Here is a 26,279-nt window from a genome sequence, read left to right as displayed (position 1 = left end):
CAGCTTTTTTATTAAAAGAAATAAAAATCCAATCCCATTTGTTTTCTGTTTCTTTTCATGTCAACCATTAGAAATGAAGAAGAAAAGATGTACCTGAGGGTGACTTCAGAGGCTAAAAAAGTTTAGATGGGATTATCGAATATATAAATACTAAATTTGGTCAAACTAAGCTCTATCACCAGTAATATATAATCTCCGCTCGCAAGAATAGTGCAACAATTGTATCACCTCTTGTCATTCCAACATGCAAAGTTGTGTTTTACAATATTAAGTACTTGTTTGAACTCATTTTTTGGAGAGCATGTTACGTGACACGCTACAATGCTAAGGTAAAAAATCTGAGCAACTGCACCAAGACTAATAACACAAACATGCTCGAAACATGAGGGTGTTGACTTTTTCTGGTTAAAATCTACATTAGAGTGAGGTCAAAAAAGGAAAAAAGGGGTATATATTAGGGTCTGAAAAATGCAAGAGAACACGCGCGCGCGCACAACATCATGCATGTTAGAGCAAAGATGCGGTTTCAATGCTATCTTTTGATTTTTCTGCTAAATCTTTCAAAAGTGGCTCTCTCCTTTCCAAGACCAAGCAAGCAATTTTCTGCCTACATTGGATCCTCTCTCACATGCTTTTAGTTTTTACACAGGGCTCCTTGAAGCATGGCTTCATACATCATCTATGGTAAGACTTTGTTTGGTGGTAGTGCATATAGTATTCTGTTTAATACTTTTGGTGGTGTTGGCCCCTTGGAATCTTCCATCCAATCTTTGTGGAGGCAGCTTGAGAGCGTACAATCTAAACAATGGAAATAACATACTCGGGGCCTGTGCATGATGCAGAGAAATTAGCAGGTTAACATTGGACATACAGTGTGGAAGCATGTTATCCATTGCTGGTTTCTTAAATTACCATATTTGGTGTCTGCTAATTGAGATTCTTATTAATAAGCATGCCTCACTCCTAAACAATTATAAACAGCATATATTTTCCGCGTCATCTAAGTTATTGGTCTATTTCTTTTCTCAAACTATGTACCTTTATTTTCTTTAGCTTTTAGAGAGGTCTCGTGCTTAAATAATATCAAGGTGAATTGAGATTTTGAGCTAGTTGCAAATCAATTCTCTTGGCATATCTCTTGGAGGCTTGAGAAGTGATCTCTACTGACATAATGCAAATATCATGAGATATGACTTACGTGACAACTTTATCATCTATCAAGCACCCCACCCCTACACATGCACTCTCTTTAATAGAATAAAAATAAATCATAAAACAAAAATATGTATTCTAACTAGTTTAGTTCGTATGTAAGAGAGAAAGACAAAAGGATTGAATCATCTAATAGCTGCAAGGCAGCGCTTATTTGAAAGAACCAAGGTTACCAACGAAGAAAGAACTAAAATTCCCTGCACTGCCTTGTATAGCGTGTACAGCCTTCTACCTTTTAATGCTCAAGTATAATTTTAAAAGTAAGTTACTAGAATGTTACTATTCGGTCACGTTTAGTACGTTAGAATAAAATTAGGCAGAAATGGAATAAGATAAGTAATAGAATGAAATTCAAGAAGAAATGAAATTAGCATTTTCATTCTTTTATTTGATTGTACTGATAGAGTTATGCAAAAATTTGTATTCTCATATTTGGAAGATGAATGAGAGGTGATAGCAGTAAAAAGTGTGGTGCGGAGAAGTCACGGATGGTGGAGGTGGTGGGGTGCAGGAAGTCGCGAGCACCACCAAAGGTGAAGGAGATGTAGGAAGAGATGGGGTTGGGGAGGTGGTGGGCGCACCGTGGGCGAGGGAGGGGGCATGGTGGCAGAGCCGCATGGGCGGGAGGAGAGGGGCGGGGGGCGTGCTGCGATGGAGAAGATAGGATGGGGGGTGGCACGAGCACTTGGGGGGGCACGGCCGTTGAGGAGAGGGTGGGGGGTGGCACTAGCACCAATGAGGAGAGGGAAGACCACTGGAGGAGAGGGTGGCACAAGCATCGATGAGGGAAGGGAATATCGTTAGGGGGATGGGGGGGTGGTGAGAGGATATTTTAGAAAAAACAATTTCATTCCATAGAATGGAATGCCATTCCTTAGGTCCTTCAATGAAATAGATTTTCATTCTATGGAATGGAATGAGTACTCCTCGAGAATGGGTATTCCAACCCATGAAGCTCTACCAAACAATGGAATTGGAATCGGAACATGGAATGGTGATTACATTCCATTTCATCCCAACGTACCAAATGTGATTCATTCAGTCTTTAGAAGTGCTTCCACACCATCTGTTCGGGCCTCAATTGATCCAAATATCTCTAGGGTGCGAAGAACTAGAGCTGATCGTGGGTCGGATCGCGAATATAAACTTTATGAGAAATTCTTTGTGCACCACGGATGGTATAGAAAATCCGACATGGAGTGCACCACCTTATCCAATTGGTCCACGTAGTCACTACTTTTCAATACACATTTAATATCTGTAGGTCGATTTTTTCATTTAAAAATTTTATATGATAAAAATATCTTTATTTTTTGGATAAAATTATGGCATCCTGTGATGTAATATAGCCCAAGATGTAATATGGCCTAAGATATCGTAATATGAGAGAGACATTTTTGTTCAATCACTTTTCAATGCGTATTTAATATCTACAGATTGATTTTTTCGTTTGAAAATTTTGAATAACGAAAATGCTTCTATTCTTTAAAAAAAAATTATGATATTCTATGCATATTACAGGATGCCATAATATGAAAATAGAATATCATAATTTTTTCAAAAAATAAAAATATTTTTATTATATAAAATTTTTAAATAAAAAATTAATTATAAATATTAAATATATATTAAAAAATAATAATTATATGGATCAATCAACGATGCTATATATTGATTTTCTATACCACTCGCGGTGCACAATCTCGCAAATTTTATTTATAACGGGGCTTCGGGCCACGCATGTTTAGAATATGCCATTTTCAATTCCCTAGCCCGGTCCATTATAAGTTCCAGTTCGAACTCACGACCGCAAAGCTATGAATCGCTAGACCCTTGACGCACCGTCGTCGCAAGGTGGGGCTGGGCAACGGCGACGACGGCGGAAGATGGGCTGGTGGTCTCTCTTCCCCGATCCCCACCTTTCCGTTTCCCTCCCCCTCTCCCTCCTCCTTTCCTCTCTGGTTCGTCTCCTCCCCTCCCAAACCCTGGCACTAATCCCCCTTTCCTATCTTCTCTCACCCTCGATTCTTTCATTTTTTTTTCCTCCTCCTCTCTTTGCAGGCGTTGATCTTGGCGCTTGGCATTGCCGCCTTCTTCCTCGAATACGTCAGAAAGATCGGATGCAGGCACTCGTAAGCCCCACACCCCCCTTTCACCTCCCAATCCAAACCCTCCTCGTGTTTCTGGCCATCTATCTTATAAATTTCTCATCTCGTTGCAGGCTCGAAAGAACCGCCGCCTCGGATTCTTTCTTCGAGGATCCCAACTCGTTGAAGAAGGTGAGCATGCCAACAAAATCAAAACTTGATCTCCCCTCCCCCTTTCTTTCTTTGTTTCATGAACCGCTGATGAGAACTTTCTGGTATTGTCGATTCTCATAAATTCTTTCGGTAATACAGGGAACGCGTTGAATAATTGGTTTCGATTGCATGAGCGTAGATTTAAAGAATCTGGATTTCACAATGCAGTTTGAGAAATTAAAATGAACGGGAAAGGGACTCCTGGCAATAAAGGAGAAAGCTTAGATTTAGAGTTCGTGCACCGATTAGTAATATCATTGACAACGAGGTCATGATGTGTGGATGACACAGGAATTTATGAGTTCTTAAAGTCACCGTTTGCTATATTGGGTTTTTCTAATAATAATAATAATAAAAACGTACTTCCAAGTTAGTCAGTAGGTATCCTGGCTTTGAGGTTCTTGGCTATTTGTAAATTTGAGGAAACTGATATTGATAAATTTTGATGATCAAATTTAAAACTTGTTTCATCTAGTTAGTTCCAGAATTGTTTCCTAGAAGAGCTCTATAACATATGAATGCACAAGACACCACGTGCATGCCAATATGTGCATGCTTATCTGTGGATTGAGATTGTCGTTATTGTTGTTTGATTTAGGAATTCCCTTTCATTGTTTCTGTTGTAAACAATGTCATATTTTCACAAAATATGATTTAACTACTCCTAGTTGCTCTTGTTGTCAAGAAACTTTGTCATGCTTTGACAGAGCATGTTACCTGCTTTAGTCAGGTGGAGAAACATGATGATTAAATCAACCTCAAAGTGGATACTAAGGAATGATCATTGGTTGATAAGTGCACAACTTACCTGTCGTTAGATTTGCTATTTATGCACAATGGCTGCCTTTTTTTTTAACCTCTTATAATATGCTAATGTTTGTCCCAATTATGTTCCATAATCTTTCAGGTGCTTCCTCCCAAGCAATATTTCAAAGTGCATTTTCTTTTAACAAAGCATGCTCAGGATTACAATATATCACAAATGGGAGATTCAGAAGTTCTAGAATTGTTAAAACTTCTCCTTGTTATCTTCAGCAATTTTATGCATACTGCACAATTTGAAATTATTTGTAACACTCATGTTCCCAACTTAAAATTGCAGTCCTCTCTCACCTTTTATGGCTCTTTACTTTTTTCTTTTTTCACTTTCTGTTATATGGACTAATCATTTGGAAGATGAATTCAACATACAAGAAGTTCCCAACAGATTAACTAGAAGATAAAACAAAGTGTTATATACATCTATTCTGTCTCAAACATGAGTTGTTAGTGCAAATCAAATCCAATTTTAGATATCTGTTGAGTTAGAAGAACAAGCCAAATCTGGTGATTGGATTGGGAACCATAAGAAGGATTTGAAGACAGGAACTACATGACAACTATCCTTCTTTTCTTTCTTGATGTAATGTTGTGAAATAATTTAGTGTTTTTACTTGATTATGTCCGCATTAAAACCCTCAAAACTTTTTGCTTTGTTATCCTCTTAATCTTTAATGGAGACATTGAAGCGTAACTTTTATCTCATTCAACTGTACTTGAGATTGTCGATGTACTGCAGACTTTAATTATAAGCCATGATGCACTTACTTTGATGCTTGAATTATTCATTTCAACAAAACATTTCCAACTTATTTTGGTAATGCTGACAGTTTTTTTTATGCCAGGTCCCTTGCCCTTCTATCTGCGATCCTCCTGAAAAGTATATATCTTTGATTATTCCTGCATTCAATGAAGAGCATAGGCTTCCTGGAGCTCTTATTGAGACCATGAAGTAAGTGATTAAATGAATTCTTTGAGTGCATACCAAGTTATATATAGATCATGGATATTACGCAGTGGTGTTTGGAGGTCCTTGTGGATAGTGGATGCTAAAACTTTAAGGTTTACTTAATTTTTGTGATTCAAGAAAACTTTGGAACCATCATACTTAACTCTTTGATATGACAAGTATCTTTCTATAGGTGCCCTTTTGGCCAGACTATTTGCAAAGATGTTTCTCAGGGGTTAATTTCTTGAGTTAATGAGAGAACTGGTTGCATTGAAATGTCCCAATATTGTGATGATGCTTGTTGTTAGTACTTCTAAACTAAAATATGTTCATCCTACTGGATGCTGTTTTTTTGCACAATAGAAGTGAAAGCTTGTAGCATGTATTAGAATGAGATAGTGCATTGTGAAACCTTACTTCCCTTAAAGGTATCTTCTTTATTTCTCAGTGTTGCATTTTGTTTCTGTGGGGCTTCTGATTTTTAGTGCCTTGCCTATCTGTTACGGCAGTGCTTTTTATTTGTAAACTGCTTTTTTGTAGTTATCTCCAACAACGTTCGGCAGTTGAGAAGTCCTTTTCTTACGAGGTATGTAAAAACTTTATGAGGTGAAGTAAACATTATTTCTAGTCATTTTTGCTCGCACGTGGCAGTAATTTCTTAATGTGGATTCAGATGATTGAATATTGAACATAATTTTGATGCAAACATTCAACTGATGGAATCTACTGCACATGTCAATAATCTCTCACTGCCTACACTATTTTGCTTCTTAATTTGCTATTATTAGAATTATATGTTGTGGCCTACATGTATATCTTATCCACCATTTTCAAAAATACCCTACATCAATTGTGCTGTTTATTTTTGTTCCATCTAGAGTTGGGTATTTTTTTCTCATCAGAGACATGTTTTATTGTTCTTCAAAAATTAAAATTTTCATGTACAAATAATTTCCTACCTCCAGATTGAAATAACTTTAGACATCTGTTACTACCCCTTTCTTATGAGCTATCGGATCTCGCACTTACAATGACACATGTACAATTTTCTAAAAATGACACCATGTACAGTATTCTAAAAATGATATGACTCATGACCATCTGTATCATCTAAATCCAAAAGCAGCTCCAAGCCCAAAAGGGAAACCATTTCCTAAAAGAGGCTTGATGGCATTCTAGGAATGTAGACTGGCATGAAAATTATACCCCTGCACCTCAGGATGTTCAACAAGAAAGAGAAGGTATCTATAATTGGTAAAAGAAGAACTCTGGTGACATATGACTGCTGCTTCCAGCTGAACATGTTCACTATAGATGCCAAATCCTCCCACGGGACAAGAGGTCATGAAAAATATAGCATTTCTCCTTAGTCATAGCTTCTAATGAAAAGCTTGTTTAGTATTTTCAATTTAACTAGCTTATAACCCCGTGCCATGCATGGGATGCAAATCCCCGGCCGCACCATCTTCCTTGTCGGCCAGTCTGACATCGACAAAACCACCATTGCCATGGGCCTTGCTAAGTCTCTTGACCAGGATACTCCTTTCCACCGGCAAGACCGCCATTGCCATGAACCTTGTTAAGTTCTTTGGCCAGGAGATCCTCTTCGCCATCATCTCCGACTCCAAGCTTTTCTCCCTTGAGATATCCAAGACCGAGGCCTTCATCCAAACTTCTACCTGTTTAGATCTTTGCCCAATTTTAATCGCAAAACTCGTAAAGGAAGATCATGAGGAAGGACACCGCCACCATGGGATCCACCAATCCCTTGGCCATTGAATGCATCACACAGCAAGAATTCCCGCTCACATCCAAAAAACCTACTCGGATAGGATAAGTAGGGCAAAACCAAATTAAAGAAAAATTCAAGAGCCGAGGAGGAAGAGGTTTGATGGTCTACCGGCTCTCCCCTTCTGGCTTTCTTTTTCTTTTTATCAAAAGCGGGGAGAGAAGAGGGAGGTGGATTGATGGGATGAGATGAGATTGAGATGGCGACATGAAGGGAGGGGATGGATGGATTGGATCTCTGGGGCGGAGAATAAGAGAGAGAGAGAGAGAATGATGTTGTAAGTGGCCATAAGGACTAGAGGGAGAGAGAGTGCGTGGAATAGGATGGGATGGGTACAAATATTCGTCACCACGTAGTCACCAGGTGCATTGCATCCATCCTGAAACCATCGATTCTTCGCCTTGCCCTCTCGCATGCCATGACTCTATTAAAAATACGTGTCAAATGGAAGCTCTGCCAACATAGAAGCCTCCATTTTAATATATATATACTAGATTATAACTCCATGCGATGCATGGGATACAAATTTTTAAAATAATATTTAATTTTATTTATCTATTTTATTATATTTATTCTATATATATTTTAAAAATCATTAAAATAATTAAAAAACTATATTTTGTGCATAGTGTGCATATAAGCTATTGGACAAAACTTGTGAGGATCCAATCCTAATTCTACGAAGCTTCTTCTTAAATCTATCATTTCTTACTATTTTTATTTTTAATCATTTTTAAATTCTTCTATCTCTCTTTTTCCTTCTTCTTCAATCCTCTCCTTTAAAAGGAGATATACTTTAAATGTTTGTCGTTTATCTCTTTTTTAATTTAGGATGAAAGTGAATTGGACGAATATCCGATCTATTATTGTATTTGGATCTATTTGAATATGGATAAAAATTTGAGTAGAGTATTCGTTGGTATATTTATTCAGTATCTATATCCATATTTGTCATAATTATCCATTCGAATATATGAGTTTGTTTATAATCTTATTTTAATTTTATATATTATTCATATATTTTTAAATATATAATCATATTATTATTCTATTAATTTAATTTATCATTTATTTAGTAATATTTTTATTATGTAATTATAACATTTAATTATTTGATTCATACTTTTTTTCTTTGATCCTTCCCTCTTCGACCCCTCCGGCCCTCGCACTCGCTTGCCCTCCCCCTCCTTGGCCGCGACCCCCTATTCGCCATCTCCGCCACCCTCTCGGGCTCCCTCCTCATCACCCACGGCAACAAGATCACCACCTTCGACCCCTTCCTTCGCCGCCACACTACCGCCCTCACTTGTTTTTTCGCCATCGATTCCCTCACCCTCTTCCCTTCCCTCATCGCCATCGGTGCCACCGACTTCTCCGGCCTCCACCACTTCAGTCTCTCTCACGTTGGCTCCGTTGCCCATGCCCTCCATTGGAGTCAAACCCTTGGTTGGTTTGATTCCTCAAAAAGATTGATTGCTTCGATCAATTTTCTCAATAATTCAACGACTTGATCAATTTCTAAGGAGCTAGCTTTTTTTTTTTTGTAATTCGGCCCATTGCTAAAGATGCTTTTGGATGCCAAAAGATTTTAATCATGAATTTTTTTTTAAAGGTTGGTCAAGTCTCTCTGTTAAAGAAAAGAGGTCAAAGAGAGAAGTTAGAGAGAATTGAGGCATACTCGGATAGTGGCTTTTGTCATCTAACCCAGAGTATCAAATGATAGTTTTAACCTCACATCAAAATCCTTCTATATTTCCTTACAAGGGTATTATAATAAATCGCAATTCCTACAAAAAGTAGAAGCAAAATAAACCCTAAAATTGCTAATCCCTCCTGATCTTCCCCCATCGATTTTTTACTCTCCTTTCTTCGATCATTCCAATCCTCATCCTCTTCTAGCGAGCGACATCGTCATTGACAATGCCGGAGTATGACAATCTTTCACGGATAGCTTCCATATTGTTGCCATCTGTTCGCATGAGCGCCACCCCTACGCTCACAGTTTTGGCACTAAAATGGCCAAAATTCTACCGATAGAGCCTTAAAACTGGCTCTGATACCAACTGTCACAGGATCGATACCAACTGTCACAGGATTGATTTTCGTCCAAAAATTTTGCAAGAATACAAGTCTTGTGCGGCACTACTCCTGTCTAGTTCAGCCTCTCAACACTCCCCACCCATAAGATGCACACACCAAGTGGAATGGGGACAAGATATCAAGGCACATGGAGGAAATATCAAGGATTTCTTTTATTCCAATTCTCACATAATTCTGGATAATAGAGACCTGCCCACAGTCTCTCAGAATATCTCACGTTCACCCATTCCTGCCTGCTACAAGCCAGCAAGCATAGTATACATAGGCGGTGGACAACTTCTCCCAATCGCTAGGAACCAACTTGGAACCGTTTCCCATCTGTTTGGATGCAAACTGCTCCAAGGAGTTGGGAGTCAACCGTTGACAACTCTCTCAAACTGCTGCTGGACAGCAACTGACCAAGGCAATCGAAAGCAACTGTCGGCCAACTTAGAATTCCGTCCAACTTAGAATCCCGTCCAACTGCATGTTAAAGCCCCAGACTGCACGCGCCTAAGTGCCAGGTTGCATGTGCTCGGGTGCCAGGCTGCGCACCCTTGCGAACTCATGTGCGCACGCGTCCAGCCGTGCATGCCCATGCACGTGTGCTGGTGCTGCGCCCCTGCTGTGCGCATGCTGTTGCACGTGCGCGCCCCACTGCTGCGCGCGTGCTACCGCGCAGGTGTAATGCTTGCCTTGTGCACTTTGCCGTGGCGCCTTTGCGTGCACTGCCATGTGCACCCTTGCGCGCGCCCTGTCATGGTGCCACGCGCTACTGCATATTGGCACCCGTCTGTTGGTGCCAATACTTGGCCTGGCCATCCGAGCACCAAGCCATGTCTTTTCCTTGCAGAGCTCCCGTCAAGCCTTTGCACACTTGGGATTGGCACGGCAAAGGCATCAGCCCGTGCCATCCCAAAAGCCAGACTGTGACAAACCTCTTCCATCCGAAGATCCCGACGTTCTTGGAGGGAGGCATGACAGGTAAGTTTGGATTGCCTCTTCAAACTGCCACAATGAAGTCTTTTTCTCCCAACTAGCCTCATTCTCTGGTTTCCCTTTTCATTGGATCAAATACTCGGTCCTTCTATTTTTCTTGCTGTGTCTCAATATCTGATGGTCAAGAACTTTCTCCACCTCCTTGTCAAAGTGTTGCCTTATTGTTGTGGGGCTTGTTGCACTTGAATCCTTGAAGGATCTGCATCTTCATAAAAAGGCTTTAGGTAACTCACATGAAAGGTTGGGTGTATCTTTAGCGTTTCTGGCAGGTACAACTGATAGGCGACATTTTTCACTTTCTTCGTCACTTCAAAAGGTCCATCATATTTTGAAATCAGACCTCGGTGTACTTTTTTACTATTGATCTTTTTCCAAATCTGAAGAATCAGTTTCAGCAGAACTTTATCCCCCACACCGAATTTCAATGGCCGGCGTCCTTTGTCTACATATTTTTTCATTCTCCTCGCTGCCTTATGGAGACTGTCTTGCACTTCTTCTAGTATTTCCTGCTGATTTCGGACAAACCGATAGGCTGCTGAACAGATTCCCTTGGATTTCTGCAAGACAACTTTTTGAGGGGTAAGTTGTTACTGGCTGAGCCCCTGCTCTTGACCTGAGTGGTAATCTCTCTCATGCAATCAACCCTCTCCACCGCCTCCAATTACATCTCCATCAACTTTTGGTTCACTTAACCCTGTTGCCCATGAGACAAAGATTGGCTTAATTATTTTTAAATTTTTTTTTTTTGAAAAATTAGAAGAATGTTTGTTTGTTACTAATTTAAGCAAGGATCAGCTCTGTTTTAAAATGTTTGTTTCTACTTGGCCGAAACACCGTGGAAATTAATTAGCTAATCAAAACATTGCGAAGACTACATGGGATACATGGTGGACGTGTCATGAAACTCAAGACCTCACTGCCAATCCTGGCCTGGTCGAGAACTCTCACAGCGACCTCCCTCTGCTCCTTGAACCCACTGGGTATGGGGAGTTGACGGAGGCGGCGATTGTTATCTTCATCTCGTTCTTGTTGTTTTTCCGCCCTCAAGAGTCTCAATCGGGTGGGAAGCTTGGAGCGGTCGAATAGGGAAGCTTAGACGATGGCTGGGGTTCCCAGGAGTCTCAATCGGTTGGGAGGCTTGGAGCGGCCGAAGAGGGGAGCTTAGATGATGGCTGGGGTGTTGTGATCATGCTTCAAAATAGGGAAGCTTAAGCCACGTGGCTCCCTTCCCTCTTTCCTAACACCCCACGCAGCAAATGGAGGCTTCTCAATGGAGAAGCCTCCATTTTTATATATATTTATTAGATTAGATTACATCCTTTGACATGCAATCGGAACAGCTTAGACAATCTGTTTCCCAGCTATGCAACCCAAGAGGAGGGGGGTGAATTGGATTTTTTAAAAATTTAAAAATTAACTTACAACTATGAGGATTATTTAACAATGAGTAGGATAAATGTGGAGAGTGAAATTTATACGAGGTGTAGAAGTTGGATGCAAGAATGCAAGAAGATAAGAAAATTTGAAAGGAGAGCAAGTAAGCACAACACAAACAAAAAGATTTATACTGGTTCGGTGCCAACCTTGTACCTACGTCCACTTTCCAAGCTCCTACTTGGGAATTCAAATCTACTAAACCGTATTCAATTCGAATATAACGTCGGAACCTCCGACTCTAGCTATTCCAAGCTAGAACACTTGTTTCTCGGGTACAAGCTAATCCAATACAACGTTGGAACCTCCGACTCTAGCTATTCCAAGCTAGAACACTTGTTTTTCGGGTACAAGCCAATCCAATACAATCCGATTCAAGGTTTGGATCAATCTTTTCACGTTTGGAATCCTTCCAAAATAAAATATCAACTCAAAATAGAGTATAGCAGTTAATCATACAGAAATACACATGTAGCTCCTTTAATGAGCAAATAAAGCTTTAAATACACTTTACACAATAAGAATGAAGCTCTTCTGATTTTCCTCAAAGTGGTTGAAGACTTGAATGAGCTCTTGAGAGGTTGGTGAACTTGAAATAAAAGCTTCTTTAACTTCAAGAGGGCTCTTGCTTGGGGTTGAAAATGAATGCTTGAAGAACCTTTTCAAAATCTTATTGATTCCCTCCTTTAAGTGCCTTTTATAACTTCAAATAATGATGGAGAGTAATCTGGACTGAAATAGAACCGTTAGAGCACATTAAATGGGTATTAAATGCAGCCAAAACGAGCTGAAAACTAGTCGTTGCGGAGTTTTTCCGTCGCAGGGGTCGACTCATGCACAGGGGTCGACTCATGGGGTTAGCTCATATGGCGCAAAACAGAAACTGACAGTTCTATATCTTTGGCTTGCACAGCAACAGAAGTCGACTCATAGGGTCGACTCATGTACAGGAATCGACTCATGGGATTGACTCAATTGGATATGCCAGCTAAAAATAACGTGCCGTTCAGTCTCTTTTGACATGAGTCGACTCATGGAGTCGACTCAAATATATAAACATGATTTTCTTTCAAAATACACATCCAAAAATATTGAAATTGCCTTCAATAGATTACAAATCTTGTGTTCTTGCTTTTGAGGCTTCCGAATCAGAACTTGATACAATTACGATTTTACCTCTGAAATACAATAAATCTTTTTTCAAGCCAAAATCATTAGTAACCTCCTCAAATGCTTTGTAATCATCAAAATCAATTCAAGGAGCAACAATCACCCCCTTTTTGATGATGACAAAACACTTGAGCAAAAGCATATATAAAGCATTGAACATGAATTTCAAATTTATGAAGATGCATCACTTCAATATCATAGTCAAGTATTTGAACGAAATGCATCATAAGCAGTTTGAAGATCAATTTGAAATTTGCTTATAAGTTTATTTGCTTTGAAAATTAGATAAAAAAGGAGCTGACGATTTTGGTTCTTTGACACATTTGCTTAATAATTTTGCTTATTACTAATTTTTTTATTGCTTATTGCTCATTTCTTTATTGCTTATTGCTCAAATTCGATTTTGATTCTCTACTCTCACTTTTTGACAGCATCAATTAAGATTCTCTACTCCTTTTAAGGGATCTTGAAAGGACAAATTTTCTTTACTCCTTTTTGATAGCATCAATTAAGATCTTAAGAGATTTTAAGGATAGGAAAAAGAAAAGAAAGATAACAAAAATGATATATTTTTTTTACTCTTCATTTTTGATATCATATTTTACTTCTTTAGCCTCCTTCTTTGATTGCTTATTTCTCTACTCCCTCTCAACATAGCAAACATAAAGGATATATCAACTTGCTCATCTAGAAGATATTGCAATTCATAGTATTTTTCAGCACTAATATGAGTTATTTTTCATATCTCATAATTAAAACAATTCAATTTGATCACATTCATAGACATCATTGAAAGTCAAAGCGCGCGCGCACATATATATATATATATATATTCAAAAGTGACTGAATACAAAAGGTGTCCCAATACACATGAGTCAACTCAAAATACAAAAGTCATGGATTGAAACTATCCAAGAGTTAATTAGCCAACAAATACAAGGCCCATAAGATAGATCCTAGATATAGGAGACAAACTAATCTAGATCTAATAGATGTTATGGCTAGAGGGATCAGAATCTGAAGAATCAGAGATAGGGTGAGGAGATGTAGGATCAAGTCCACGAGCACGACCTCGACCACGTCTGCCTCGACCACGGGTAGAGGTACCAGCACGAGTAGAGGGGTGAGAGGATCCTAGAGCCTGGGAAGATACGGATTGTGCAATAAGAGAAAGTCTGATGGTGTCCAAAAGATCCAAGGCTCTCGATACAGACTGCATCAGGGCACTGAACTGAGTAGAAGCATTCTCACTGGAGCTCCTGATCTCTCTCTTCAAGAAGTCAAAACTACTCTTTAAGACTCTTCGAAGTCTAGCCGCCTCTGCAGTTAGGTCTGAGACCTCTGTGATATCCTCATGCGGTTGGAGATGGGCTAAAGCTAATACTTGCCCCTACAAATCTCATACTTTGCCTGTCAATCTCAAAATACATCCCTCAAGCTGCTCAATGCGTACCGACTGATCAGTAATCATCTGGAAAACAGAAGAAATGTGAGAGATCAGAGTCTGATCTGAGTCACCCTGGGATGTCGATCTCTGAGCAAAGGCTGAAGTGGGAAATTGCTGAGATAGAATGGAGGCAACACGCTGGGACATCATCTCAATCTGATCATCTGCTAGTTTGAACTCTGAAGGATGTACCCTGCTCTTTGACTGTGGAACTGAAGTATGCCTCCTCACACTCTGAAGGACCAGCCTCGTGATCGGATATGAACTGAATATCTGGGGATGCTCTGTGATCACGAAGAGGTGAAAACGGTCCCTCTTCCTCTGCTCTATCCTCTGCTCTCTCTTCAACATCCTTTGTCCAACCGCCATCAGTCTTAGAAAAATCCATATGATGCAGTGTGTGGCGGTTGATGATGTCGGAATGAGATAGTCTAGCAACTACCTCTCCCTTAAAACTGATTCCGAACCTTCTAAAAACTAAGGTGAGTGCCATACCAAAAGGCAAGTGAGCCTTGGATCTGTTCAGGATTTTTCTCATGGCCTCAAACATCAATGCTGGAAGGTTCAGGGGGGTTTGGGTGATCACATGGTACATAATGCAAATGTCCCTACCAGATAGAAGGTCGTGTCTACCACTCCTAGGGACAAACAATTTGGTTACCAAGTGATGTAACAGTCTCATCTCAACAGAAAGAATTTTTGCTTCCAATTTATTTAGACTTCCAGTATAAGTTCTTCCTAAGATAACATTAATTCTTTCTTCTTTAATAGGGAGCTCCATATTGGTATAGCCTTCACAAGGCAAATGCAGTATCTGTCCCAAATGTACTGGATCAAGAATAACATCAATACCTTTATTGTAGATTTTACTGTTCCATTGCTATAGCTCAAATTTAAGTAAAATTTTCTGACTAGATCGATATAAGTATTTTCCTTTAAAGAGCAGTAAAATTTTCATCTTTGATACTTAATCTTCGATCCAATAGTGAACCCTTCTTTTTCAAAAAATTTGAAATCAATATTTTTTTCGGATTTCACTTTTCGATCAGAGAGAGGTACCTTGCTTGGGCTGATTGGAGACTGAGTGGAAGCTGAAGCAGGACCTGGAGCAGGGATTGGAGCAGGAGAGGGCTCAGTTGCTAATCTCTTTCTGCGCACACTGTCTTTCAACCCGCGAACAGATTTTCTTCTTTGCGATTGCTTTGTTTTGGGAGCCATTAGATCAAGAGAGACTTGAAAAGAGCTTAGGAGACTAAATGTGAGGCAGAGAGGAAAAGATTTTGGAAAGAAAAAGGCAAGGATTTGAGGAGTTAAATCATCGGTTTGGAGAAGTGGGGATGATTCTAGGGCAAGCTCGAACCGCCCCAAATGAGGAAGGGAGAGGAGAGGAAGTTGGTTCCTTAACGGGTGATTTGAGGAGTGAAAATCGATGGGAGGAGATATTTGAGAGAAATCTTTGGTTTGAGGGAGAAGAGATGGAGAGCTTTTGGTTTGGTGGGAGGAAGAAGACGAAGGGCTGAGTCCGCTCAAGAAAAAATTCCCAATAAGAAGAGAGCGCCCAAAGGGTTTTGACAAAATTGCAAGTTTATCCTAGGGTCGACCTTGGGGGTCGACTCATGGTACAGAAAAATTCAAAAAAATGATGGGACAATTTCGAAAAAATTTGAAACTCTGAGAGAAGGATGTTTCCCCAAGTAATGATCATGTGAATGATAGTTTTGAGCTTTTGAACTCTTAAGAAAAATGAGAATTGAACTCAATAGATTTGGTTCAATAAATTTTTGACATTAAGAATTTGGAATCAGGGAGATACTTAAGCTGATGGATCAATGATTCCTAGTTTTCTCCTAATTTCACAAAACCTATCTTCACTTAAGGCCTTGGTAAAGATGTCAGCCAATTATTTTTCAGTACAAACATAATCAAGAATTATATCTTCATTTTGGATATGTTCTCTTATGAAATGATGCCTAATTTCAATATGTTTTGATCTAGAATGCTGAATTGGATTTTTAGTTAGATTTATAGTACTGGTGTTATCACATCTTATGGGAGTTTCATTGAGTTTGATGCCAAAGTCTTCAAGTTGTTACTTAATTCACAAGATTTGAGCACAACAACTTCTGGCTGCAATATATTCGGCCTCGGTCGTAAATAGTGTTATCGAGTTTTGCTTCTCGCTAAACCAAGAGATTAAGTTAACTCCAAAAAATTGGCAAGTTTTACTAGTACTTTTTCTATCTAATCTACATCTAGTAAAATCGGCATCTAAATATCCTATCAAGTCAATTGATGAGTTCTTAGAATACCATAGTCCTAGAGTTTGTGTATCATTTAAATATCTAAGGATTCTTTTAACTGCATTCAAGTGTGATTCTTTTGGATTTGATTGAAAGCGAGCACAAAGACAAACACTAAACATAATATCTGATCTACTAGCAGTTAAATACAATAGAGAATCAATCATGCCTCTATAAAATTTTAAGTCTATATTTTTACCTCCTTCATCTTTGTCAAGCTTACATGATGGGCTTATGGGTATACCAATTGCTTTGGAGTTCTCTATTCCAAATCTTTTGAGTAGTTCTCTTGTGTACTTGCTTTGGGTGATGGAGATTCCTTCCTTTGTTTGTTTGATTTGGAGTCCGAGGAAGAATGTAAGTTCTCCCATCATGCTCATCTCGAACTCCTCCTGCACGAGCTTAGCAAAATCTTGACAAAGAGTTTCATTAGTAGACCCAAAAATAATGTCATCAACATATATTTGTATAACTAATATATCATTTTGATTTCTTTTAATGAAAAGGGTTGTGTCTATATTTTCTCTTGAAAAATCATTATTAAGCAAAAATTTGCTTAGCCTTTCATACCAAGCCCTAGGTGCTTGTTTTAAATTATATAATATTTTGTTTAATTTAAAAACATGATTAGGAAAAGCATGATGTTCAAAATCTGGAGGTTGTTCTACATAAACTTCTTCAGCAATATATCCATGTAGAAAAGTACTTTTGACATCCATTTGGAATAACTTAAAATTCATAAAGCAAGCATATGTAAGTAGAAGTCTAATTGCTTCTAATCTAACAACAGGTGCAAAGTTCTCATCAAAATCAATTCCTTCTTGATTATAACTTTTTGCAACTAATCTCGCTTTATTTCTTATCATATTTTTATGTTCATCCAATTTATTCCTATATACCCATTTTGTGCCAATTATTGAATAATTTTTAGATCTTGAAACTAAAGTCAATACATTATTTCTTTCAAATTGATTAAGTTCTTCTTGCATTGTATTTATCCAATTATAATCTTTTTCAGCTTCATCTATGATTTTAGGTTCAAGATGAGAGACAAAAGTAAAATGATTGAATGCATTTTTAAGTGAAGAGCGAATTCTTACACCATGTGTAAGATCACCAATGATTAGTTCCTTGGGGAGGTTGTGATCATACCTTCATTCTTTGGGTAGATCATTTGTACCTAGAGGTTGTTCTTATTGTTCTTTACCTTCCTCATCTTATTTGTCTTCATGTTCTTCATCATCTTGAATGGTTGAGTCTTTTAGAGTGATCTCCTTCATCCCTTCTATAAGAGGATCTGTATTATTAATACCTTCATTTTTTCTTGAAGGAAGATCGTTAGTTTTATCAAAAACATGTATTGACTCTTTTACTATTAAAGTTCTTTTGTTGAAAACTCTAAAAGCTTTGTTAGAAGAGGAGTAACCAAGAAAAATTGCTTCATCGGATTTAGCATCAAATTTTCCTAGTCTTTCTTTACCATTGTTCAAAACAAAACATCGACAACCAAAAATATGAAAATATGCAATGTTTGGTTTTCTTTCTTTCCAAAGCTCATAAAGGGTTTTCTTTAAAATTTGTCTAATTAAAGCATGGTTTAATATGTAACATGCCGTGTTAATTGCTTCCGTCCAAAAATATCTTGGAAGGTTGCTTTCACATAGCATGGTACGGGCTATTTCTTCAAGGGTTCTATTTTTCTTTTTTCTATCCCATTTTGTTGGAGTGTCCTAGGTGCTGAAAAGTTGTGGTTAATACCTTTTTCATCACAAAACTTTTCAAAATCTTGATTTTCAAATTCGGTTCCATAATCACTTCGAATATTTTGAATTGAAAAATCTTTTTCATTTGTGATTTTTCGATAAAATTTTGAGAAAACATAAAAAGTTTCATCCTTATGTGCCAAAAAGAAGACCCATGTAAAACAAGAGAAATCATCAATAATCACAAAACCATATCGTTTTCCACCTAGACTAGTAGTTCTAGTGGGTCCAAATAAATTCATGTGCAATAGTTCTAATGGCCTAGAAGTTGAAACAATATTTTTTGGATTTGAATGAGACTCGTATTTATTTACCCATTTGGCATGCATCACAAATTCTATCCTTTTCAAAATTCAATTTGGGTAAGCCGATAACCAATTTTTTTTTAATAAGTTTTGAGAGTGAATGCATGCTAATATGTGCAAGCCTACGATGCCAAAGCCAACTAGTCTCATTAATTTTGGCATTCAAGGTTACTAGGCATTGCATGTTTATTTTGAAAAGATCATTCAAATCTACCATATAAATATTACCATGTCTATGCCCAACAAATTTAATGCCTTCATTAATAGGACTAGTTACAATGCAAACTGAAGATTCAAAAATGACTTTGTATCCTTTATCACAAAATTGACTGATGTTTAATAAATTATGCTTTAAAATATCTACTAATAAAATATTTTCAATATACCTGGAGGGAGTGATACCAATGTTATCTATACCGATGATCTTTCCTTTGCCATTGTCTCCAAAGGTGACCATCTCTTCATTTTTAGCATCAAGTATGATGAATTGGGATTCATCACCAGTCATGTGTCTTAAGCACCCACTATCAAGATACCATCTCCGGTTTGCTCCTTGGGATGCAAGACACCTATACATAAGAATCAAGTTTTGACTATAGGTATCCAAGCTTTCTTGGGTCCTTTTAGATTAGTCATAATGGTTCCTTTTGGAACTCATATTTTTTTTACATTGGAATTTTCAGATTTGTTGGAAAAACATGAATAAGATTTGTGTCCTGCTTTACCACATTTAAAGCAAGTTATATTTGAAAACTTGTACGATGAATTTACAAAGATATTTTTCAGAAATTTTTATTTTTTTAAAAGGTTATATCCAAGACTGGCTTTATCATAAATGGATTTTTGATTGTCAAGTATCATGTGAAGCTTATTTGAACTTAAAGTGAACTTCTTAACCATTGGTTTTAACTTGACAATCTCAATTTTTAAGTTCAGATTTTTTTGAGACAGGATTGCTTTTTCATTTGAAATATTCTCATTTTCTTTTAGTAGAAATTGATTTTTTGATTTTAATTCTTTGTTCTTTACCCCTAGCTTTTTTAGTTCATCAATTAGATCATAAAACACTTCATGAAGTTCTTCAAAGGTAAAGTCAATAGGAGTTTCAGTATTTATCTCATTTTCATGTGCTATAAGGCACAAGTTGGCTTGTTCATTTGAGTTTTCTTCTTCGGAGCTTGACTCATCACTTCTGCTCCATGTAGCCATCATGGTCTTCTTCTTGTACTTCTTGGGATCCTTCTTCAGTTGTGGGCATTCAGACTTAAAGTGTCCCGATTTCTTGCATTCATAACAAATAAGAGGTTGCTTCTTATTCTTCTCTTTGCTGTGTTCCCCTTTTGTAGGTAGATTCTTTTTCATTCCTTGTCTTCTTTTCTTCAAAAACTTCTTAAACCTTCTAGTGATGAGGGCCATTTCTTCATCCTGCTCTTCATTTTCTGTATCATCGGATTCTTCATCAGGTTGAGCAGTGGATTTGAGGACGATTATCTTCTTCTTTTTGACATCTTCTTGGTGTTGTTTCATGCTTAGCTTATGTGTTATCAGCGATCCTAGAAGCTCCTCCAAGGGTAAGATATTCAAATCTTTGGCTTCTTGGATTGTGGTCACTTTGGCCTCCCAAGTTTTTGGTAAAGACCTAAGAATCTTTCTCACGAGATCACTGTTAGAATAAGACTTATCAAGATTTTTTAGATCATTAATAATATCAGTAAAACGAGTAAATATTTTAGTTATTGATTCATCATGCTCCATTTTAAAAAGTTCATATTTATGTACAAGCATGTTAATTTTTGATTCCTTCACTTAATTAGTTCCTTCATGAGTTACTTCCAATCTATCACATATTTCTTTAGCTAAAATGCATGTTAAAATACGATTGAATTCATTAGCATCTAGAGCACAATACAAAACATTCATGGCTTTAGCATTTAGTTGAGCCATTTTCTTATCAACCTCATCCCATTCTTTTTCGGATTTGGTTGATTCCACACCATCAATTATTCTAGTGGGTGTGTGTGGTCCATTTACTATGATACTCCACATATCATAGTCAAGTGCTTGAATAAAGATTTTCATCCGAGCTTTTCAATAGGTATAATTTGACCCATTGAAAAGTGGAGGTCGGTTTGTGGACTGTCCCTCGGCTAGTGAAGTGCCAACTTGAGTTGCCATAGATCTTTAGCTCTTTGATGGTTAAATCAAAGTAGGGCTAGAGCACCGAGCTCTGATATCACTTGTTGCCTAGCTATGCAATCCAAGAAGGAGGGTGAATTGGGTTTTTTAAAAATTTAAAAATTAACTTACAACTATGAGGATTATTTAACAATGAGCGGGATAAATGTGGAGAGTGAAATTTATGCAAGGTGTAGAAGTTGGATGCAAGAATGCAAGAAGATAAGAAAATTTAAAAGGAGAGCAAGTAAGCACAACACAAACAAAAAGATTTATAGTGGTTCGGTGCCAACTTTGCACCTACGTTCACTCCCTAAGCTCCTACTAGGGAATTCAAATCCACTAAACCGTATTTAACCCGAATACAACGTCGGAAGCTCCGACTCTAACTATTCCAAGCTAGAACACTTGTTTCTCGGATACAAGCCAACTCAATACAACGTCGGAACCTCCGACTCTAGCTATTCCAAGCTAGAACACTTGTTTTCCGGGTACAAGCCAACTCAATACAATCCGATTCAAGGTTCGGATCAATCTTTCTACGTTTTGGAATCCTTCCAAAATAAAATATCAATTCAAAATAGAGTATAGCAGTTAATCACACAGAAATACAGATGTAGCTCCTTTAATGAGCAAATAAAGCTTTAAATACACTTTACACAATAAGAACGAAGCTCTTCTGATTTTTCTCAAAGTGGTTGAAGACGTGAATGAGCTCTTGAGGGGTTGGTGAACTTGAAATAAAAGCTTCTTTAACTTCAAGAGGGCTCTTGCTTGGGGTTAAAAATGAATGCTTGAAGAACCTTTCAAAACTTTGTTGATTCCCTTCTTTAAGTGCCTTTTATAACTTTAAATAATGGTGGAAAGTAATCTGGGCTGAAATAGAGCCGTTGGAGCACATTAAATGGGCATTAAATGCAGCCAAAACGAGCTGAAAACTAGTCGTTGCGGAGTTTTTCCGTCGCAGGGGTCGACTCATAGGGTCGACTCATGCACAGGGGTCGACTCATGCACAGAGGTCGACTCATGGGGTCAGCTCATATGGTGCAGAACAGAAACTGACAGTTCTGTATCTTTGGCTTGTACAACAACAGAGGTCGACTCATAGGGTCGACTCATGCACATGGATCGACTCATGGGGTCGATTCAATTGGGTGTGTCAGTTAAAAATAACGTGCCGTTCAGTCCCTTTTGATATGAGTCGACTTATGGGGTCGACTCAAATATATAAACATGATTTTCTTTCAAAATATACATTCAAAAATATTGAAATTACCTCCAATAAATTACAAATCTTGTGTTTTTGTTCTTGAGGCTTCCGAATCAGAACTTGATAAAATTATGATTTTACCCCTGAAATACAATAAATTTTTTTTCAAGCCAAAATCATTAGCAACCCCCTCAAATGCTTTGTAATCATCAAAATCAATTCAAGGAGCAACACAATCTCCTTTAAACCAAAGTATAACCACCATTGTTGAATAACTAGGCAAAGAATAAGGCAGCTTCTAGACAATTCTTTTAAGCTATGTAATCTAAAGCTAGTGCCGTTTTTGGCCTGCAGCACATTTTGCTTTATCCTTTCAATGGTGAATGTTCTACCATAGAAACCCTAAATACCTGGACCTTGAGCAGACACACATGAATTTAAATAGATTTTGGCAGCTAAATTCCTTCATAAAGGACTCAAAAGGAGGGAGTAGCAAGGCTCTCAAAGAAGTTTGAGAACCACTTTCAGTTTGGTCAAAGTACTAGGTTATATTTAGCATATCATCTGCATATAGCTGATGGTTGGTCTACCCTCCTTCAACCAGTGGCAGGTCACTGAGTAAATCAACCTGCTTTTCTTTGCAATTAGTAGCCTTAGGGCCTCCTTTAACAATAAGGAAGAGCGGTGGGGAAGGAATCCCCTTGTGTTCAAAGGCCTCTAATGGTGAATGACTTGCAGCTTAAGTCAGTCAAAAATTGAAATTATACCAGGAAGTGTGACAAGACAATGGTAGGTCTAGCTGTACAATAATAATGATACAGAACATTGAGGGAAGTAAGAAAATCACTTCTTACTATTTTCTTTCAGATAGTTTTATTTTCTTAGCATTTTCCTTTTTCCCTTGTGTGGTTCCACATGTATTAGTTTATGTATCCTGGTTGGTTTATCCAGACGCAGCGATTACTGGCTGTTCAAATCTTTTAAGTGAAGAGATATGGTTACTTGGGATGTTGAACTGGAGCATGACTCGTAGATAAGCTTAAGGTGGGAAAATAGAAGGCATTAAGGCTTTTGTCACTGTGCTTGTGAAATTACTTGATATTGCAGTATAACCTTTATAGATGATGTTTTCTGCTCTAATTAGTTGCTTGTAATGTTGCCCACTGTTGCATCTTTGTTACTTACTACTTGCTCCTCATGATCATAGATTGGCTGTCTATAAAAGAAAAATGAGATTTTTTTTTCCCTGATTTTGACACTGTTGGATGAGTTTCTGTGCAGGTTTTGATAGTTGATGATGGAAGTACTGATCGGACATCAAAAGTAGCATTTGATTTTGTAAGGAAATACAAGATTGATAATGTAAGGGTTATTCTACTCGGAAGAAATCATGGAAAAGGAGAAGCTATAAGAAAAGTGAGTCCTCCGTAAGCTGATGTTTTTCTCCAAGGCTATCTGGCAATTATGTCTCCGTTTTAACACTTATTTGTGATACAGACAATGATATGGTGATGCTAAATCAGAATCTTTATCTACTATTGCTGATGCTGCTAGAGTTGTCACATCATATGCAGTATTGATTGATTAATGCATCCAATTTTGTGAAAACATTGTTAAACAGGGAATGCTCCATTCACGTGGTGAGCTGCTTCTAATGCTTGATGCTGATGGGGCAACGAAGGTGACTGACCTTGAAAAGCTGGAAACTCAGGTCTGTTTGAACACTCAACTTGCAGACATGCAAACCCAGTATTTCTTTCTAATTAAATCTCATGTATCCTCTTGATTTCTTTAAGCATTTGCTGAAATAAGATAGCAAACTGATTATTGATCTACCTGTTTATTTGCCAGATACATGCATTGAGAGAACTTAACTCATCTGCTGCAACGCCTAATGGGCTGAGTTTGAAGCTGTCTGATATCGAGGTTGCTGCATTTGGTTCTCGTGCTCATCTTGAGAAGCAAGCTCTTGCTACAGTATGTTTCCTTTTCCTCTAACGATCATATGTATATTTTCCTTCTTAGCTCATTAGCTTTCTCTAGTCTTACTCTTTGACTATGCTGTTTGTACATCATTCCAGAGGAAGTGGTACCGGAATTTTCTTATGAAGGGTTTCCATCTTGTAGTCTTATTAACTGCAGGTCCAGGAATTCGTGACACACAGGTATGCTTGTATGCTTCGTAATCCCCCAGTAATCTAGCTATGACCATGATAGAAGATATTCTGCTTGTAGATTCTGGAACCACATTACAAACCTGAGGATTGTTAGGTTGTATACATTCTTATCATGTACTTGTTAAATCTGTCACAGTGCGGCTTTAAGATGTTTACAAGAGCTGCTGCCCGAAAACTATTCACAAATATTCGATTGAAGAGGTATCTGTTAAACACTGTTCATATTGACGACATCCTCTCTTCTTCTGGAACAGATTTTTTTTTTTTTTTTCCTAGCTGTGGTTGTAATATCGACCTGCAGAACTTATGTTGCATGGCACTTGAATGACAGCTATATTTCTTTTTACTATTGCAAAGTGGAAACTTCGGTAACATTGTGATTCTGAAATATAGCCTTAGAGTGAGAAATATATTAGCAAATTGTGATCATAAGTATTAGTTACAGTGTAGGCCTATGATTGGGAAAGGGAAACGAGATTCTACATAATGGTGCAAATCTGATCCATGGTTTTAGACTTGGATGGCTGGCCAGTCACCAATGATCGTAGATCCACAGTGTACATTGTAGCCTTTAATGATCATGCTGGATCCCAGCACAATCTGAGGAACCTGGGCGGCTCAAGCCAGCCTGACATTACATCTTACAGTCATTGGAAAAAAAAAAAAAATACTTAATTTCAGGAGAAATTTAATCTCAGTTCTCTTGTTACTTTGCTGCATACTGAAGCTAACTCTTTGAACAATCCATCCTTACTTGGGGATGCAAGTGGAGAATTAGTAAGGATTCCACTGAATTTTAGTCTTCTTAAAAAAAGTGAATTTAGACATAGTTCACGACAAAAAAAATGGAGGCTTAGTGGTTAAATGATCTTGTTAACAGAGTGCAATGAAACCTAGTCAAATAATCTTATAAATTATCAAAACTTTTTCAGATCTTCTCAATTTTTCATTTTATTTTTATTTTTGTGGTAAGAAAGGGTGGGAGACCTACATGATACCCATGTCTAGATTTTTAGGGACGCACCATCCAAGAATTGAACCCAGAACCTCTGGTTGCCAAGCAAATGACCACTGGTGCAGGTCCCAATTTGTAATCATTTTTTATTATATGTTCTTTGATTTAAAATAATTAATTATTATTATCAGATTAAATATGTTATTGAGTTGCAAAATTGTTTCTAAAAGAATGCCTTTCAGTGTTGTTGGATCCTTCTCTTTTATTTACATACACTATCGTGATGCTTTCCAGTAAACCTGTTTTTTCAGGGAGATATTTTTATTAATGAATTAAATGGTGTGGGTTGTATTCCCAGCTTTTCATGTTTTATGCTTATCAATCATGAGATACTGTTTCAATATGATTGTCTCGCCTTTACCTTTTCATTTAACTTTGATCAAGCATTCATAAATTTTAGAAAGTTCAGCTGACGAAGTTCCACCGAGCAATAAATACCGGTCCTGATAGCCATAATAAAAATTGATGTATTTAAATTTTGTGCAGGTGGTGCTTTGATGTTGAGCTTGTCTACTTATGCAAGCATCTTGGTATCCCAATGGTTGAGGTCTCTGTTACCTGGTCTGAGATTCCAGGATCTAAAGTGCGCCTGACCAGCATCATACACATGCTTTTTGAGCTTATTCTTATTCGTCTGGGCTACGGACTCGGAATATGGAAAATTCACACCTGACTATCTGTACACTCTCCCATGGAGCTGACAAAATCCTTAATGTTGGCACTCTTGGAACTGCAGGAAGGTATAAAGCAATCAGGAATTTGAAATTTTGGAGCCCATAGCATATCTGTTGTTGGGGCACCCATATCTTTGGTGGCTCTTCTAAAGCATTTTTCATCTGGGGGCCCGAACTTTCTGATTTATTTTTAGTATAGGAGGAAAACACGAGATTGATATAACTGTAATCTACAAGTGACAAGACTAGAGACCTTTTATGTTTCTGATTGTTAATTCCCTCCAAGGCTGCATGTCATTTCGACAATGTAGATCCTGTAACAAAGAACCATAGACCCCGCACCACCCATGATCCAACTTGTTTTCAAACAATACAGCCATCTACATGCTTAACTATGTTGACTCTGTTGGCGCAAGGCAAACATATCTTTTTAATATTTATATTTTGTAAGCTATTTAATTA

At 37.8% G+C, this 26,279-nt stretch overlaps 1 protein-coding gene across 1 annotated transcript; it reads left to right on the top strand.

Moving 5' to 3' along the window:
• Positions 1-2,999: 2,999 nt before the first annotated feature.
• On the top strand, positions 3,000-26,279 carry LOC105052221 (uncharacterized). Its single transcript, XM_010932958.4, has 11 exons — positions 3,000-3,173; positions 3,274-3,344; positions 3,434-3,491; positions 5,177-5,283; positions 5,821-5,866; positions 23,233-23,367; positions 23,573-23,662; positions 23,803-23,928; positions 24,033-24,116; positions 24,265-24,329; positions 25,630-26,279. Exons 1-11 carry the CDS (start codon positions 3,099-3,101, stop codon positions 25,814-25,816), a joined length of 1,044 nt encoding a protein of 347 aa, XP_010931260.1. The 5' UTR covers positions 3,000-3,098; the 3' UTR covers positions 25,817-26,279.

This window comes from Elaeis guineensis, chromosome 10 (genome assembly GCF_000442705.2).
Source record: "Elaeis guineensis isolate ETL-2024a chromosome 10, EG11, whole genome shotgun sequence".
Classification (NCBI taxonomy): Eukaryota; Viridiplantae; Streptophyta; class Magnoliopsida; order Arecales; family Arecaceae; genus Elaeis; species Elaeis guineensis.
Note: the sequence above shows the minus strand (reverse complement) of the source record. Positions and strands in the feature narration are given on the sequence as shown.